Source organism: Lynx canadensis, chromosome E2, assembly GCF_007474595.2.
Source record: "Lynx canadensis isolate LIC74 chromosome E2, mLynCan4.pri.v2, whole genome shotgun sequence".
NCBI lineage: Eukaryota > Metazoa > Chordata > Mammalia > Carnivora > Felidae > Lynx > Lynx canadensis.
In genome coordinates, this window is record NC_044317.1 from 18,257,825 (window position 1) to 18,277,603 (window position 19,779).

General features: G+C 38.8%; 1 protein-coding gene across 3 annotated transcripts in view; it reads right to left on the minus strand.

Annotated features, from left to right (window-relative positions):
* Positions 1–19,779, minus strand: part of NFATC3 (nuclear factor of activated T cells 3) — a 139,187-nt gene that overhangs the window by 61,691 nt on the left and 57,717 nt on the right. For all 3 annotated transcript variants that reach the window (XM_030299494.1, XM_030299492.1, XM_030299493.1), the window contains exon 4: positions 1,897–2,096. In XM_030299494.1, the coding sequence (XP_030155354.1) occupies positions 1,897–2,096 (200 nt within the window). The remainder of the gene's footprint in view (positions 1–1,896; positions 2,097–19,779) is intronic.

Genomic DNA, 19,779 nt, shown 5'->3' on the forward strand with positions numbered 1-19,779 from the left:
CTCTCTGTCTCTCTCTGTCCCAAAAATAAATAAAAACGTTGAAAAAAAATTAAAAAAAAAAAAAAAAAGAATTTCTGAAACAATTTCTGTAATAAACCTCACTATAAGTTTCAAATACCTAGTTGTGACGGGATTAACAGTTGCCTACTAAATAAATATCTATTTCCCCCTTCTTTCTTAGTAATAGATCCCTGTATCATTAGAGGTAGCAATGTGCTCAGGTAAAAACAAAACAAAACAATCCCAGACCTTCCTTATTTACAAGGATGAACAATAAGATATGCTAGATAGGTTTCTGTAACAAGCCTCTTGATAAAGACAGATTAGACAGACTAACTTGTGGCACCTGACTGGTTCAGTTGGTAGAGGATGTGACTCTTGATCTTAGGGTTGTGAGTTCAAGCCCTACAATGGGCAGAGAGCTTATTACTTTTAAAATATATATAAACAAATATAACACAGTAAAATAAAGAGGCTAACTCAGATGGATGTTTTCTTTAGCCCTTTTTCCTTATTCCTTCTGGGACTATGGTTGTGATGGTTAGAGTTCCAGCAGCCATTTTGTAACATGAGACAATCTTGAGGACAGAAATCACACGTTAAGAATAGCAAGGGGGCGGGGGGCACCTGGGTGGCTCAGTCGGTTGAGTGCCTGACTTCAGCTCAGGTCATGATCTCTCGGTCTATGAGTCTGAGCCCCGCGTTGGGCTCTGTGCTGACAGCTCAGAGCCTGGAGCCTCCTTTAGATTCTGTGTCTCCTTCTCTCTCTGCCCCCACCCCTCCACTTTCTGTCTCTGTCTCTCTCTCTCAAAAATAAACATTAAAAAAAGAAAAAAAAGAATAGCAGAAGGGGCACACGAGTGGCTCATTCGGCTGAAGTGTCCAACTCTTGATTTTGGCTCAGGTCATGATCTCAAGGTTCATGAGATCGAGCCTCACATCACGCTCTGTGCCAACAATGCAGAGACTGCTGGGGATTCTCTCTCTCCTTCTCTATCTGCCCCTCCCCTGCCCACATGTGCACACACTTTTGATCTCTCTCAAAATGTACACACACGCGCACACACACACACACAAAGAGGGGCACCTAGGTGGCTCAGTCAGTTAAGCGTCTGACATCAGCTCAGGCCATGATCTCATGGTTCATGAATTCCAGTCCCGCCTCAAGCTCTCTGCTGTCAGCACAGAGCCTGCTTCAGATCCTCTGTCCAGACCCTCTCTCTCTCTGCCCGTCCCCCACTTGCTTTCTCTCAAAAAAAATATTTTTTTTAATTGGAAAAAAAAAAAAAAAAAGACCAGCAAAGAAGAAAAACAGAGTTTGGGGCCCCAATGACTTATGGAGTTCCTGTGCTAGCCCTAAAAATGCCTATTTGTACATTTCTTTTATGGAATAACAAACTAAACGTCAACTGTTTAAGCCACTGCATTCCTTGTGTGACATATAATCCTAACCTGAATAAAACTCTAAAGCATTCTCATTCAGAAGCTAGCCACCTCATTTTGTTTGGAAAGGAGTCAAACAAGTAAGCCTGGAGATAGTAAAAGTTTCCTTAAGGAAATTTGACAATCATAATAATTGTACTGCAACTGTTCTTTTGTCTACCCTATTAGACTGTGAGCTACTTGCAAAAAGTCCATATATTTTTATCTATAACATTTAACAAAATGCTTGGCTGGTACCACATGGTTCATAAACTTCTGCTGAAGTGCATTTCCTTTCTGGAAATCTGCTACCAACTTTAGCTAATGTCTTACAATTATCTACATAATGTTATTCTGTTAATTTAGAACCATGAATAATTCATTTCTGTACTATAAAAAGAAGTATGTTTTTCTCTGAAAGTTGTTTTAGGGGAAAAAAAAGAACTGCCCATTTTGGGGTATGTTTCCAGATACCTGGCTGACATATTGTTTTCAGGAAGAAGGGGAATTTCCAGAACCTTTGTGCTGGCAATTATTATCTCTTGACTTGCAGTAGCAACAGTCTTCCCAGTGATTCGATGCACCTGGTAAAATGCATGAGGTCGTAAATATCGATCATCTGCTGTTCCAATAAACATCTGTAGATTTATCGGCTTTTCATTATAGCCCAGGAGCTAATTAGAAAGAACAAACAAAAATACAATTCATTATCCATTATATTGATAATAAGTTTACAACAGGAAGTTTATTATATCTGTAACATATATTATTGATACACAAAATGTTATTTCAAGAAGGTAACAATAAAAATGTAATAAGTGAACAATCTTCCAAATTTCAGAAGATTATGAGTTGTAAAAAGCTGGAATGTTACAAAGGAATGAGGGGGTTTTGGTTTTTTTGTTTTTTGTATATATATCCGGAATAAAAATTTTGCAAAGCTTTCTTATAGAGTACTGTGAAAAACCACAAGGAAAGGGTGCCTACATGGCTCTGTTGGAAGAGTTGCAACTCTTGATCTTGGGATTGAGTCTGAGCCCCATGTTGGGTGTAGAGATTACTTAACAATAAATTAAAAAAAAAAAAAAAAAAAAAGGTGCCTGGGTGGCTCAGCTGGTTGGGCATCCAACTCTTGATTTCGGCTCAGGTCATGGACCCAGAGTTCTGAGATCAAGCCTCGTTTCGGGCTCCGGGCTGAGTATGGAGCCTGCTTAAGATTCTCACTCTCTCAGCCTGGGTGGCTGTCAGTTAAGTGTCCAACTTCAACTCATGGTTCGTGAGTTTGAGCCCCATACCAGGCTCTCTGGTGTCAGAGCAGAGGCTGCTTCAGATCCTCTGTCTCCCTCTTTCTCTGCCCCTCCCCCAGTTTACTCTCTCTCTCTCTCTCTCTCTCTCTCTCTCAAAAATAAATATTAAAAAAAAAAAGAAGATTCTCTCTCTATCCCTCTGGCCCTCTCCCCAACTCGTGCTCTGCAAAGAGAGAAAGGAAATAAGGAAGAAAGGAAGGACAGACTGACTCTGTATTTTAGGCAACATTAACCATCCAGCCCAGACTTAAAAGACGTGGGTGTACAGGGGGCACCTGGGTGGCTCGGCTAGTTAAGTGTCCAACTCTTGATTTTAGCTTGGGTCATGATCTCACATTTTGTGGGTTCAAGCCCTATGTCGGGCTCCATGCTGACAGCGTGGAGCCTGCTTGGGGTTCTCTCCCCCGCCCCTGCTCCTCCACTGAGTTCTCAATCTCTCTCTCTCTTTCTCTCTCTCTCAAAATAAACAAGTAAACTTTAAAAAGACTTGGGTGTACAGGAAGGTCCTCTAACAGGCTATTAAAATCAGAAAGTTTGTTTTAGTAAAAAAATCTCAAAAAGCCTATTATATATGTCATCAACTTAAAATTTCAACTGACTTAACAGGCTGGGCTACTTGACTTTCTCTGGTGTCCTTCACTATTTTTGAGGTTAAGATGTGTATATAGGAGTAGGACCAGGAGGTGCTGGAGGTAAAAATAGCAACCACCTAAAAAGAAGGAAAATAAAAGAAATAGAGCCTGAAGAAGTACACATATAGCACTTAGGGAGATTCCCCTGTCCAATCTGATGCTGACTAGCACCCAAATGACCCACCATTATGCAGGTAACAATGAAAAACAGGAACAAACATAAAGAACTACTTCAAAGTATGGAGAGCAAATACAAGCATATACTGGAAGCAAAGTGACACATGCTAGAATTGTAACAAAACAGTGTTTCCTGTTTTTAAGGCTTTCAACCTGAGGGAAGGCCACAGACCATGCCTTACAAAGTGGTTGACTTTCCTGTACAAAATCTAGTCTTGAAGGGCCTCAAGAACCAAGGACAGAGCTTGGGACAACTTCAGCCTCTGAGGAACTCTGAGTTCCCTCAGAGTAAAAGGGAACTCCCAGAAAGGAGACAGCCAGAGAAGGGGAGCTCCAAGTTATACAAATAAACTTTGTCCAGTCCTTTGGCTGACCTGGAAACCATCCATAACAGGTCAGATCCCAAGGAGTCTAAGGCTAATATAACTGAAATGAGACTATGAGCTCCCACCAACCAGAGAGACAGATTTTACAGGCTGACTCTAAACAAGTTTGTTGCTTAAACAACAAAAAAATTCATTCTTTGGGGTTACATTTGGGTATATATGTATATCTGGTTTTGAATTGAATTTCTTTTTTTTTTTTAATTTTTTTTTTCAACGTTTATTTATTTTGGGGACAGAGAGAGACAGAGCATGAACGGGGGAGGGGCAGAGAGAGAGGGAGACACAGAATCGGAAACACGCTCCAGGCTCTGAGCCATCAGCCCAGAGCCCGACGCGGGGCTCGAACTCACGGACCGCGAGATCGTGACCTGGCTGAAGTCGGACGCTTAACCGACTGCGCCACCCAGGCGCCCCTTGAATTGAATTTCTTTATATGTTCTGAATCATTAATCCCTTGCAGATATAGGATTTTTACAAATATCTTTCATTCTGTAGGTTGTTGGGTTTTGTTTTGTTTTGTTTTGTTTTTCACTTTCTTGGTGGTGTCCTTTGATGCACAAGTTTTTAACTTTCATGGGAGTCCAATTTATCTAGTTTGTCTTGTTGCCTGTGTTTTTGTTGTCATACTTGAGAAAGCACTGCCAAATCCAATGTCAAGACTTCCCTGAATGTTTTCTTCTAAGAGTTTTATAGTTTTAGTAAAGTCTTACATTTAGGACCTTGATCTGTTTTGAGTGTATTTTTGTCTATGATGTAAGGTAAGGGTCCAACTATATTATTTTGTGGGTAGATATCCAATTTTCCCAGCACCATTGGTTGAAAAGACTGTCCTTTCCCCCAGTGAATAGTCTTGGCATTCTGTAGAAAATGAACTGACCATGTGTGAGGGCTTATTTCTGGGCTTTCTATTCTACTTCATCAATCTGTTTGTATGCCAATACCACAGTGTTTTTTTTTTTTTCAACGTTTATTTATTTTTGGGACAGAGAGAGACAGAGCATGAATGGGGGAGGGGCAGAGAGAGAGGGAGACACAGAATCGGAAACAGGCTCCAGGCTCTGAGCCATCAGCCCAGAGCCTGACACGGGGCTCGAACTCCCAGACCGCGAGATTGTGACCTGGCTGAAGTCGGACGCTTAACCGACTGCGCCACCCAGGCGCCCCTACCACAGTGTTTTAAACACTGCACTTTTGTAGTAAGTTACAAGTTAGGAAGAGTAAGCCCTCCAAATTTATTCTTCTTTTTCAGTGTTGTCTTGCTTATTTGAGGCTTCTTGCAATCCCACATGAATCTGAAAATATGCTTTTCCATTCAACAAAAAAGGCTGTTGGAATTTTGGTAAGAGCACTCACTCTCTAGATTGCTTTGGGGGGGTACTGATGGCTTAATGTTAAGTCTTCCTATCTATGAACATGGATACCCATTTATTATGTGTACTTACATTTTATTTTTATTTTACTTGTTTCCATCTATTTTTCTTTCTCTCAGCAATATTTTATAGTTTTCAGCATATAAGTCTCGACACCTCCTTGGTTCAACATATTCCTAAGTATTTAATTCCTTCAGATGCTACTATAAATAGAATTACTTTTTAAATTTCCTCTTCAAGTTGTTCGTCACTGGTACACAGAACCACAAATGGTACCTGTATTTTGATCTTCTACCCTGAAACGCTGAATTCTTTTATTAGCTCTAGTAGCTTTATTGTGGATGATGTGATATTTTCTATGTATAGGAATATGCCATCTATGAATAGAGACTATTTTACCTCTTCATTTGCAATTCAAATGCCTTTTATTTCTTTTTATTGTATAGTTCTGGCTAGGACTTTTAGCACAAATGCTTAACAGGAGTGGTGAAAGTGAGCCTCCTTATCTTGTTCCTAATCTTAACTCAGTCTTTTTTTTTTTTTAATGTTTATTTATTTATTTGAGAGAGAGGTAGAGAGTGAGTAGTAGAGGAGGACAAAAAGAGGGAGAGAGAGAATCCAAAGCAGAATCCAAATCCACACTGTCAGCACAGAGCCCAAAACAGGACTCAAACTCACAAACCATGAGACAATGACCTGAGCCTAAATCAAGTTGGATGCTTAACCAACTGAGCCATCCAAGTGCCCCAAGCTTTCAGTCTTTTACCATTAAACATGATGTTAGCTGTGGGCTTTTCATAAATGACCTTTCATGGTAAGGAATTTTCCCCTTTTCCTAGTGTGTTGAGTGTTAGGGTTTTTTGGTGGCTTTTGTTTTTGTTTTTAATGAAAGGCTGTTGGGGCACCTGGGCAGCTCAGTTAAGCATCTGACTTCGGCTCAGGTCATGATCTCACAGTTTGTGTGTTTGAGCCCCGTACTGGGCTCTGCACTGACAGCTCAGAGCCTGAAGCCTGCTTTGGATTCTGTGTCTCTTGTGCGTGCTCTCTCTCTGTCTGCCCCTGCCCCCAACTCACATTTGCTCTCTTTCAAAAATGAATAAATTACAAAAACAATTTAATGAAAGACTGTTAAATTTTGTCAAATGGCCTTTTCCGTGTCAGCTGAGATGATCATGTGTTTTTTATCCCTTCTATTAATGTGGTGTATTACATCAACTGATTGTCCTGTGTTCAATCCCCTTTTACATTTCTGGGATAAATTCCACTTGGCAATGCTATATAAACCTTTTAATGTGCTGTCGGATTTGGTTAGTTTTTTTGTTGAGAATTTTTGTGTTTAGATTCATTAGAAATCCTGATCTCTAGTTTTCTCTTCTTGTATCTTTGTCATTATTATCCTTTTGATTAAAAATTTTTTTCATGCTTCTACAGAAATCCCTCCATCTCTTCACATACCTAGCCTACTTCTACTAACTGGTTTAGTATTTTATTATGGTTAAATTAAAGACTCTTTCTGGTAACTCCAACATAGATGAAGAGGTAGAAGATCTAAGCCATCTCATCTCTAGGTCTGCTTCTACTGATTGTTTTCTTTTCACTGTGGGTCACACTCTCGTGTGTGTGTGTGTGTGTGTGTGTACTGTTGAGCATATACTGAACATTCTGTATGACAGACTTCTAAAGACTCAAGTAGAAATGTATTTACCTCCAAAAAGAGGTATGCGATTTCTTTTGTCAGGTTACAGTTCTTAAGCTATGTCTCGTCATTGTTGCAGATTTAGTCTCATTCCTCTGCTTTGAGTTAGTCGCTTCCTTATAGTTGGTGGTCTTAAAAGCTTCAGAGAGATTTCTCTCAGTAATCTCCACTGCTACTTTTAGCCACAATTGGGAGAAAGATGTGTTCCATGGCTGCTTTAATCCATTGAACCAACAAGGGAGCGACATGATAATATAGGTTGCATGAAGTCCATTTTTCAGTATGCAGAGTGGAGGAGGTGTCCAGCACTTCAAGGCAGTACTGGAGTTTCTGGTACTCAGTCCCTAGCACTGTCAGAACAAGTTGTGGTCACGAGTTACAGTGTCAGTGATGTTTTCACTACAGCAGTACTGGGTAGGATGGCTAGACAATGTTCTAGACCATGTAGCTTCCAAGCCTGAGATTTTATAATACCCTTTAAAAAAATTATCTTCTATTTCTGTACTATGACTTATAAGTTATCCTGATAGATGATATCAATATAAAGTGCCTAGTCATGTCATATAGGCAGTGATAAACAAATATTAGCTATTATTCTGCATCCATGATTCTAGGTATATAATATAGTCAGAGTTCAAATGTGTAGAAAGAGTTTTTTTCTACTATGTAGTCTTTCAGATGAACACTTTACTCCCCCTGCTTGCCCATCCCTAGATTACAGTGGAGTTTGTAACCAAGCAACATCATAATTCAGTGATTATCCTCTACTTAGGAAAGGACATGAAGATTTCTGCCTATTATTGGGTAGTATAATTTACCTAGGATGGTTTCCAATACTGTAACATTTATAAAGAAGCAATTAAAGCTTGGACCATTGCAATAGCCTCATAACTGTTCTCCTTGTTTTCACTCTGGCTCCTTTACAGCCTACTCGCTGTGCAGAAGCCAGAGCAAACTTTAACTAGATAATTTCAAGCCCTGCTCAGAATTCTCTAATGGCTTCCTTTCAACACTCAACTAAATTAAAATGTCCTATGATGATTTACAAGGCCTATGTGATTTGATCCCTGGCCAACTTGTTGCCTTACCTTCTTTAACTCTCTTCCCTTCAATGATTTGCTCTGACCATCCTGGCCTTAATGCTTGAACCACCCAAACTCATTCCTAACCTCAAGGATTTCACACTTGATATTTTATCCCTCTGGAATATTCTTCCCTCTGATCTTCATATTACCTCACTCCTTCAGTTCCATACTCAAAGGTTACCTCCTAAGAGAAGACCACCCTACCTAAAATACCACATCTCTGTCCCCTTATCCTGTTTTATTATTTTTCATAGTATGGATCACTATGAAAAGTGTATTATGTATTTATTATCTATTTCCCTCAGTACCATAAGTTCCAAGAAGGCAGAAACTTTGTTTTGTTCACTCCTCTACCCTTTCCTTTTTTAACTGAGGATCTATTATAAAAATATCCATATTGAATGCCACTGCTTCAGCCAATATTATATAGGTGACACTAAAATAAAGAACATACGCTATATGTTAACTAAAACTTATTTAATATTTATTTTTGAGAGAGAGAGCGTGGGCAGGGGAGGGGCAGAGGTGGGGGGAGGAACAGAGGATCCCAAGTGGGCTCTGTGCTGACAACAACGAGCCCAATGTGGGGCTCAAACTCACGAACTGTGAGATCATGATGTGAGCCAAAGTCAGACACTCAACCACTGAGCCACCCAGGCACCCCAACTAACTAGAATTTAAATAAAAACTTGAAACAGAATTTTTAAGAAGTAAAATTTAAAAAATAAAATAAAGAACAAAGTGGCATGTACTAAACTTTAAGAAATTAGTGAAGACTCTAAAAGGCAGAAATTTACTTATAATAAAAAGGATGTACGGAAGCATATGATAAAAATCAATGAAGGCTCTATGAAGGAGAGAGAGGACAGAATCATGGAAATCAGTTAAGAGGCTGAAGCACTAGGTACTAACATCACATGTATTGGAAGTTTAAATTAGGGTGGAAGTGAGAACATAAACAGAAAATAGAAATGAAGAGGGATGAATGCAATAAATATTTCCTTAAAGAAATTTTTTTTAACTGACTACACACATAATAACGAGAAAGGAAAAAAAAGAGGTTAGAAGTTGTGAGCTTCAGTATCTAGGAGAATGGTGGTATCACTAGCAAATAAATGAAGAAGTCACTGATTCAGAACAGGTTTGGAGGGAGATAAGGTAAGGTTTTCTTTTTTTTTTTTTAATTTTTTTTTCAACGTTTATTTATTTTTGGGACAGAGAGAGACAGAGCATGAATGGGAGAGGGGCAGAGAGAGAGGGAGACACAGAATCGGAAACAGGCTCCAGGCTCTGAGCAATCAGCCCAGAGCCCGACGCGGGGCTCGAACTCACGGACCGCGAGATCGTGACCTGGCCGAAGTTGGACGCTTAACTGACTGCGCCACCCAGGCGCCCCCCTTTTTTTTTTTTTAATTTTTTTTTTCAACGTTTATTTATTTTTGGGACAGAGAGAGACAGAGCATGAACGGGGGAGGGGCAGAGAGAGAGGGAGACACAGAATCGGAAACAGGCTAGGTAAGGTTTTCAATGTTAGTCATGGAGTATTCAAAGTAACAATGAGACAGCTAGATGGAAATAATGAGGCTATATAAGATGTATAACCTTGTAGCCCAGCCAAAAAATTACTGAACAATAAACACAATGCTTTGATATCTATTTTGATAACAAAATAATACAGTCTAGTATTAAAGGATGTCTTTAAAGGATGACATTTATCCATTTTCCTTTCCTTATTTTGACATGATGAGCATGGACTGTACAAGTTCCAGTATAGCAATACTCAGAGGACTTGAAACACTACTGAGTTTTAACTTCAACATTGTGGTTTACAGTGCCCTGAGCAAAGTGTGAAGTGGTAAGAGTACCACACATGTTCTAACTACTCTACCATCGTTGCACAAGAACAGTCACAGTCAATACATAAATGAATGAGCATGGCAACACAATGAGTGAGGTACACTACAGGCATTTTATGACAAGGAGCCAAAGACTGAAACTCCTATCAATGCATGGGATAACTAGTTCTTCAAAGTACAGAACTAGCCTATGTTACGTGGAACTTCAGAATGTCCCACATATATTTATGTATATAGAGAAACTTATGAACTCAGAACCCAACTCCATAGTATAAATAAGTACCAAAAAAACTGCAGTTTTAACACATGAATTTGTAATGAATATGACCACCATATAAATTGAAGAAAACTTTAGCAAGAGTTCATCATTTCAGAAAATCATGTCATTGCCAGTAATGCCACTCATTGATGGAATTTAGGGTGCTAATCAATATGCCTGCCTCTGTACCTGCAACACTTGCAGTGATACTGCAGCTACAAATATCTAACTGCTTCACTGTCAAGCCTTTTCAATGTCAATGTCAAGCCTTTTCATTTTGAAATGTAACTATTTTGTTATAATTTAGTTCTAAATTTATTTCCCTGTAATATTACAGTATTATATTGATATTCTTACATTTGTATGTGCAAGTTGATTATATAATCTTTGCATTTCCATTTCAGGTTAATGAAGTAGTACTATAAAATATTTGTTCAAAACAAAAAAGTGGGGTTGAGTATGACAGAGTTGAGAATCATTAGTCTAGAAGATTTGCAAGTCGAGGCACATATGAATTTTCTCTTGGACCGGTCTGTCTAAAAGCAAATCTTCCAGTCTCGTCTAGGGAGCATAAACTTGTCATAAACATTTTGAGAGTTAAGAAAAGGGGTCAGGGGCGCCTGGGTGGCTCAGTTGGTTAAGCGTCTGACTTCGGTTCAGGTCATGATCTCGCAATCTGTGAGTTCGAGCCCAGCGTCGGGCTCTGTGCTAACAGCTCAGAGCCTGGAGCCTGCTTCGGATTCTGTGTCTCCCTCTCTCTCTGCCCCTCCCCTGCTCATCCTCTGTCTCTCTGTGTCTCAAAAATAAATAAAAACATTAAAAAAAAAAAGGGCGGGGGGGGTCAGAAGTCTCCATATTCAGTATGCAGACTTTCCTTATGCCTCTCCCTCCATCCACCCTCCATTTTCTGTACAGATCTTCAATCTCTGCCTTCAGGTATTCTAGAACCTAGAATGTCTATTTCATTCCTGCTGAAGAGCAAATCTCCAATATTCTCCCAGGGTAAGACAGTGATAATCACTTCACTATACTACATAAGAGAAAAATCTGCGAACTCTAACTGCTTCTTTTGTAGACTTTCAACTAATCCTTCTGTTTTCAGCTTCATCTCACACCCCACTTTCAGAGATACCCAGTGCCTCAAATTCCTGAGTCTTTCCACGGTTCTTTGATATAAAATGACTTGTGCTCTTTATTGACTCTTTCTCTCTATCCAACAAGGTTAAGTTACAGCTGTCTAATGTCTAATGAGAGTAAACACATGTGTTCAATTTACTATCTTTAACTGGAAGTTGCAGTTTTCTGTAAATATTTATATAGTCAAAAAAATCTATCAATATTTTCCCTTTTAAGAAAGATTTTATTTTTAAGTAATCGCTATACCCAATGTAGGGCTCAAACCTATAAGCGCTAGATCAAGAGTCGCACACTCCACTGACTGAGCCAGCCAGGTGCCCCTCAATGTTTTCAGTTGTGATTTCTTTTTATATATTTTGGTAGACAAAGTTAATAAATTTTACATCGGTTTAATTAAATTGAAAATATTCCAGGGGCACTTGGGTGGCTCAGTCAGTTAAGTATCTGACTTCGGCTCAGGTCAGTTCATGATCTCGCTGTTCATGGGTTCAAACCCCGCATAGGGCTCTGTGCTGACAGCTCAGAGCCTAGAGCCTGCTTCAGATTCTGTGTCTCCTTCTCTCTCTGCCCCTCCCCTAATCCTGCTCTGTCTCTCACAAATAAATAAACATTAAGAAAAAATTTTTAAAAAGAAAAAAATATATTCCATAAAAAAATAAAATGCCAACGCGATCACAATAAAAACAAAAAAGCCTAAATAAGTCAGTAACTGAAGAAGAAATTGGAAACTCATGGCTAACAAGTGGTTATTCTGCTATATCCGTTGCTCTTTCATGTCTAATCTAAACTGAGCAAATTATTCTATGGAACTGTTCATCTGGGGAGGAAGAAACACCAACAACTTTACAATTTGCCCCTAACTACTGTGAAGGGGACAGGGTCCATCTTGTTATCCCCAGAGCCCAATATGGTACCTCGCACATTACAGGCATTCAATGATTGTTGAATGAATGAACTTTGGAATAAGAGTACAATCTGGTGGCAAAAAATAACTCATGAGGTTTGTCAACAGAATTATTTAAATAAGAATTATAGCCACTAAAGTAGGCTGTTCAAAATGAAGTTTAAAATAGAAAATACAAATAAAAACTTTATTACTATCTATTAAGCTACCCAAATATCACATAACGTACCTAAGTACTATATACCAAAGTATCCTAGTCATATTAGATAGCTCACTTTAATACCAGCTTGGCAAAGACATAAGCCACCTGTCCTTTATACTTCGATAGTAAAATAAACCAGTGATAGGGGAACGTAATCATGCATATAAGATTTCAAAGGGAACATAGTTCATAACACATACTTCAGCCAACATATGCTCCAAATATATGTACTATATAATATATGAAAAATAGCATTTTTCCTATGCATCTTAGGAATTCTAAAGCAACATCAAATAAATTACCCGGTCTTCCCATCTCATTTCCAGATGAGCATTATGTTGAGATCATAAACAAATTATTGCTTTTAACAGTACTCTCTAAAAAAACTCTCATCTAGTATCAGTATACCTCTTTTCAGGCCACCTTCTGCTTTGTAGAAGAAAGTAAGCCAAGTTGTTTGTTATGTTTCCGTATCGTTTCCATAGCAAAAGTCTGTGCCTGCTTAATTTAACTAAAGCTGGAGTGTTAAAGCCGAAAGGTCACTATAGGACAGACTAGAGCAGCTTCAATAAGAGCAATTCTATTATCAGGTCTGCTAAATTACTTGGGGGGAAGGAATCTGAATATATCAGAAACATGAGAACACATCATACAGATACTAAAAATAATTAAATTTCCATAATATAAACTGCTTCAAACTGAAAATGTGCATATAACATCATAATAAAAAATCACCTGGAAAATGATCTTGGTATATGATGAAATATAAAGTCGAAATATGAAAAAAATTCTACAATCCCCATTTTAAAAATTTCAGTAGCTTTTGGGGCACCTGGGTGGCTCAGTTGTTAAGCGTCCGACTTCAGCTCAGGTCATGATCTCACAGTTCATGAGTTCAAGCCCCGCACTGGGCTCTGTACTGACAACTCAGAGCCTGGAGCCCGCTTCAAATTCTATGTCTCCCTCTCCCTCTGCTCCTCCCCCATTCATGCTCTGTCTCTCTCTCCTTCAAAAATAAATAAAAACATTAAAAATAATAATAAATTAAAAATTTCAGTACCTTTTGAGCTACTGAATTAAAATATTTATGTCTGTTTTTAAAATGTTTATTTATTTTTGAGAGAGACAAAGAGAGGGCAGGGGAGGGGCAAAGAGAAGGAGACAAAGAATCTGAAGCAGGCTCCAGGCTCTGAGCTGTCAGCACAGAACCCGACGCAGGGCTTGAACTGATGGACCACAAGATCATGACATGAGCCAAAGTTGGACATGTAATCAAGTGACCCATCCAAGTGGCCCTAAAATATTTATGTCTTAGTAAAATTATTACTGTATAATATAACGTATGTGTGGTTTTATGTAATTTTATCCCATGTGTAGATTCAAGTAATCACCATCACCATCAAGATAAGGAACTCTTCTGGGGCGCCTGGGCGGCTCAGTCAGTTGAGCATCTGACTTCGGCTCAGGTCATGATCTCGCGGTTTGTGAGTTCGAGCCCCGCGTCAGGCTCTGTGATGATAGCTCAGAGCCTGGAGCCTGCTTTGGATTCTGTGTCTCCTTCTCTCTCTGCCCCTCCCCCACTTGTGCTCTGACTCTCTCTGCCTCTCAAAAATAAAATAAAAATGTAAAAAAAAAAATTTTCTTTTTAAAGATAAGGAACTCTTCCATCACCACAAAGCAACTCTCTTGTTCTACCCCTTTCATATTTGCAATGTTCAACCTATCTCTGTTCCCTGGCTTCTAAACTAGCACTGCCCAACAGAATTTTGTGCAATGATAAAAATCTTCTACATCTGCATTAAAAAAAAATCCATGAGGAGTGCCTGGGTGGCTCAGTCGGTTGAGCGTCTGACTGGCTCAGGTCATGATCTCGCAGTTTGTGAGTTTGAGCCCCACGTCAGGCTCTATGGTGATAGCTCAGAGGCTGGAGCCTGCTTCAGATTCTGTGTCTCCTTCTCTCTCTGCCCCTCCCCCACTTGTGCTCTCTCTCTGCCTCTCAAAAATAAAATAAAAATGTAAAAAAAAAAATTAAAAAAAAAAAAAGATAAGGAACTCTTCCATCACCACAAAGCAACTCTCTTGTTCTACGCCTTTCATATTTGAAAAAGAGAACCTGTCTCTGTTCCCTAGCTTCTAAACTAGCACTGCCCAACAGAATTTTGTGCAATGATAAAAATCTTCTACATCTGCATTAAAAAAAAAAATCCACGAGGGGCGCCTGGATGACTCAGTCAGTTGAGCGCCTGACTTCGGCTCAGGTCATGATATTATAGCTCATGAGTTCAAGCCCCGCATCAGGCTCTGTGCTGACAGCTCAGAGCCTGGAGCCTGCTTTGGATTCTGTGCCTCCCTCTCTCTCTGCCCTAACCCACTCGCATTCTGTCTCTGTCTCTCTCAAAAATAAATAAACAATGAAAAAAAATCCATGATTCATGTACAATCAATTCTTGTGTAAGATGTGAAGTTTAGGTTCCAATTTATTTTCTTGCCTATGGATGTGCAATTGCTCCAGCATCATTTGTTAAAAAGACAATGTTGTCTGTCATTAGCCACATGCCTACCAAGTCTTGATGTTCTGTTGATGCAACTCAGAACTGAAATTTTAATTTTGGTTAATTTAAATTTAAATGTGGCTAGTAGCTACTGAATTGGATAGTGCAGCTCTAAACTCTTCCCTAAGGAGGTTCCGTGGCTCAGTCAGTTAAGCATCTGATTCTTGGTTTTGGCTCAGGTCGTGATCTCACAGTTCGTGGCTTCAAGCCCTGCATCAGGCTCTGCTCTGACAGCAAGGAGCGTGCTTGGGATTCTCTCTCCCTCTCCCTACCCCTCCATTGCTCTCTCTCTCTCTCTCTCTCTCCTGTTCTCTCTCTCTCACAATAAACTTTAAAATAAATAAACTCTTCCCTCTGCTTCATACCTTTCCTTACTTAGTATCTACCTTTTCTCTGGCTAATGTTTTTAATTAGCTAGGAACTTTCCTCAAATAAGCAGTGCCCATTTCAACACCTTCAGCTATGTCCTCTTTTAGAGATGTGAATTTCATCCTTTAAACCTTTATCATACTTTATTGTTATCTCATTTGCAAGCTTCACCAAACTGTAAATTTCATGGGAGTAGGAAACATGTCTGATCTCCCCCCATTGAATCCCCAGCTAAGTAACAGACTGTCTTGGATGTATTAAATAGTTGCAGACCACATTAATTACTAAGGTTGTTTACTTTAAATAAAAGAAATCAACTTATTAGTTGGCTAGAAGGTAGGAGGTATTTTGCAAAAGCTTCAATTTTGAGTTCTTCCATAATTTCAAAAAATATATACTTCAGAAACTTCTTAGCTCTCAATGTATAAGTATACTGAGAACATCTGAAATTGTCCTTTAACAAATACCAGAAAGATTTCTACAACTAGTGCTTAAGTGCCCTTCTCTTTTCATTTTGATACAATACTAGCCCATGGAATGCAAACACAACTCTTTCAAATGATACTAATCATTCCAGGTGAATTCTAGGATGCCGATGTTGATATCTTACTCAGCTACTTACTCTTCATCAGGGTTCACAGAATACTGATCAACATTTGTTGACATTTTCTGAGCATTTACTATGTGTAAGGTACTATGCCATGTTCTGTCCATGCAGTGTTTCATTTAATCCTCATATCAGCTCTTAGGATATTATCCTTGTTTTATAAAAAAGGAACCAGAGGTAAAGTTCCTCCCATAATTAGCCTCTTATATCATATTCTAATTCTTAATATTTTACCTAATACATTACAATATTATTTTATTTACTTACTCATTGTCTCCTCTCAGTAATAATGTAAGAAAGGCCCATGTGGGCAGAGACTTTATTTTGTTCATCTCTAGATCCCCAGCATCTACAATACTGTCTGTAAGGTAGCGAGCAATCAAAAAATATTTATTCAGTGAACGAAAGGATAGATGGGTGAATAAATTAGGCAATGAATGATTTAATAAAAAAAAAAAAATCTACAACATTTTAGTTACTTGGCCAAAGACACAGTACAGCCCAGGATTCAAACCTAAGCAGTGTGACTGAAGAACCCATATTAGTCACTTAGCTACTATTAAACTCCTGAATATAATCAAAAGACCATACCGTATAGGGGATATGGCAGAGGAGACACTGACACCAAAGATTTATGCAGAGCTGTGATGTATAGTACAGTATAGAGTTGTTGCTGAGGAAAGGCTCCCAACAACAACTACTTTTCACAGGGACTACTTTTCACAGTCCCCTTGTATTTAAGTAGGGCCATACGACTACTTTTGGCCAGAGGTCTGTGAGTTGTAATAACTGGTAGTAACTTCCAGGTTCAAGCATCTTATGTGCCTTCCCTATACTCCCTTTGCTTTTCTCAGGAACCATGGAGCCTATGTGTTGAAGATGATGACATCACAAGAGGACAGACCTTGAATTCATGAGTGACAATCTAAAAGAAAATAAATAAGCTTCCTTTTTTTAGGTCCTAAACCACTGAGCACTGGGAAGTATTGGTCACAGTAGTTAGCATAACATGATTAATCCAAGAGAGTTTAAACTATAATAATGGAAAACAAAAGTCTAAGATTTTGACTGAGGACTTTATATAAAGGTAGTAGAAATAGCACATGACTTTAAGTCAAAGACCAGGTTTCTAAAAAGGCTTATCTGGAGAATTAAATGAGAGAATGTGAAAGCACTTAATAAAAAGAACTATGACACTATAACATAGCTGCAGTCTAAGAGGCAATATGGTAAAACAGAAAAAAGAGCAGCAGAGTCAAAAGACCTGGGTTTAAGGTCTCTGCCAATTACATCATGTGTAATCTTAAATCATCTGCACAATGTACTTGCCTTGCCCTTTACCAAGAACTCTTGTGAATATTAAATATAAACTCTGAGAAAACATTTTATAAACTACAAAGCACTGAAAAAAGCAAGTTTTTGCAATTAACATCAGCACAAATCTGCAAAATGTCACTGAATTTGGCATTGTTGTGAAGTTGCATGTTGACTTTTAGCACTTTGGGGATACATGTCCATTTGAAAAGCAAATTATTTTATTTTATTTTATTTTAAAAAATTTTTTAACGTTTATTTTTGAGACAGAGAGAGACAGAGCATGAACAGGGGAGGGTCAGAGAGAGGGAGACACAGAATCTGAAACAGGCTCCAGGCTCCGAGCTGTCAGCACAGAGCCCGACGCGGGGCTCAAACTCATGGACCGTGAGATCATGACCTGAGCCGAAGTCGGACGCTCAACCGACTGAGCCACCCAGGCGCCCCTTTTATTTTATTTTTAATGTTTATTTATTTTTGAGAGAGAGAGAGAGAGAGAGACAGAGAGACAGAGAGAGACTAAGAGTGGGGGAGGGGCAGAGAGAGAGGGAGACAAAGAATCTGAAGCAGGCTCCAGGCTCCAAGCTGCCAGCACAGAGCCAGACAATGAACCCTGGCATCATGACCGGAGCTGAAGTCAGATACTTAACTGACTGAGCCACCCAGATACCCCAAATTCTTTTAAAATATCTGTTCTAAAACTTACTCTAAAAGATAATGAGAATCTGTAATATGTTAAAACATTTAAAATAAAATTCAGAAAGTTAAGAACTGCAAGACTCTTCCAATCCTAGTGAATGAAAACGTACATTTTCACTCTACAACTCCAATAAAAAACTATGGACTTTATTTTCCCGTATTTAGATAAGTATTAAAAAGAAAAATAATCTGATTAAATACTCCTTATAAACTATATTAAACTTATTAAAGATTAATTTCCTGGCAACAAGTAAACAATTTAGTTTCATTTCAGACTAAACTGCATCTCTTTCTCAATTGTGCTTATGCATTCTAAAGGCACTATAGAAATTTTTTACCCCACAAAACAAAAACATTGTGAATGTGTAAAACCCAAAAAAACCCCACTGGTAATGTGGAAGAAGAACAGTGCTGCATAATTCTATAGTCCCTAACCATAAACTGAAAAAAAAAAAAAAAAAAAGAGAGAGACTATACACACACACACACACACACACACACACACACACACACACACACACACCATACATCTACCAGACCAATTTAATAATAAAAGAACATTCAGTTTCTATTTTTGCACTCTCCATTTATAAATTCACCACATTTTTCTTTTTCCCCTTCTGGAAGACACATATTTAGACTAGGATATTAAAAAAACAACTGGGAAAATTAGAAACTAAACACTCATGCTTAGGGAAAGGCTCAGAAAAGACCAGGAAAAAAAAAGACCAGAGATCTTAAATTTACACCTCAGGCTGATCCTTGGTAAAGAAACAGCCTACAGCAATCAAAACACCAGAAACAGGGGTGCCCGGGTGGCTCAGTTGGTTAAGAATCCGACTTTTTTTTTTTTATTTTTTTTAACGTTTATTTATTTTTGAGACAGAGAGAGACACAGCATGAACGGGGGAGGGGCAGAGAGAGAGGAAGACACAGAATCTGAAACAGGCTCCAGGCTCTGAGCCATCAGCACAGAGCCCGACGCGGGGCTGGAACTCACGGACCATGAGATCATGACCTGAGCCGAAGTCGGACGCTCAACCGACTGAGCCACCCAGGCGCCCCAAGAATCCGATTGTTGATCTCATCTCAGGTCATGATCTCACAGTTCGTAAGATCGAGCTTCGGGTCAGGCTCTGTGCTGACAGCACGGAGCCTGCTTGGGATTCTTTCTCGCTCTCTCTGCACCTCTCCTCCCTGCGAGCATGTGTACGTTTTCTATCTCTCAAAATAAATAAACTTAAAAAAAAAAACCAGAAACAATAATAAAAAACAGCAATCCTTGTTGGAAGAGGGGGGGAATCTGATTTCTAGTTGTAAATTCATAACTTTATAACTTCAGGAACTAGAAAAAGGAGGACAAACTAAACCTAAAGCTAGCAGAAGGAAGAAAATAATAAAGATTAGAGCAGAGATAAATGAAATAGAGAAGAGAAAAACCCTAGAGAAAATCAATGAAACCAAAAGTTGGTTATTTGAAAAGATCAACAAAGTTGACAAACCTTTCATTCACTAGATGGACTAAGAAAAAAGAGAGAAGACTCAAATTACTAAAATCAGAAATGAAGATGAGGACATTACTACCAACTCTACAGAAATAAAAAGGATTAAGAGTACTATAAATATTTGTATACCAACAAATTGGATAACCACACTGGACAAATTCCTAGAAACCCAAAACTTTCTAAGACTAAACTATGAAGAAATAGAAAATCTGGGGGTACCTGGGTGGCTCAGTCATTTAAGCATCTGAGTCTTGGTTTCGACTCAGGTCATGATCTCATGGTTTGTGGGATCAAGTTCTA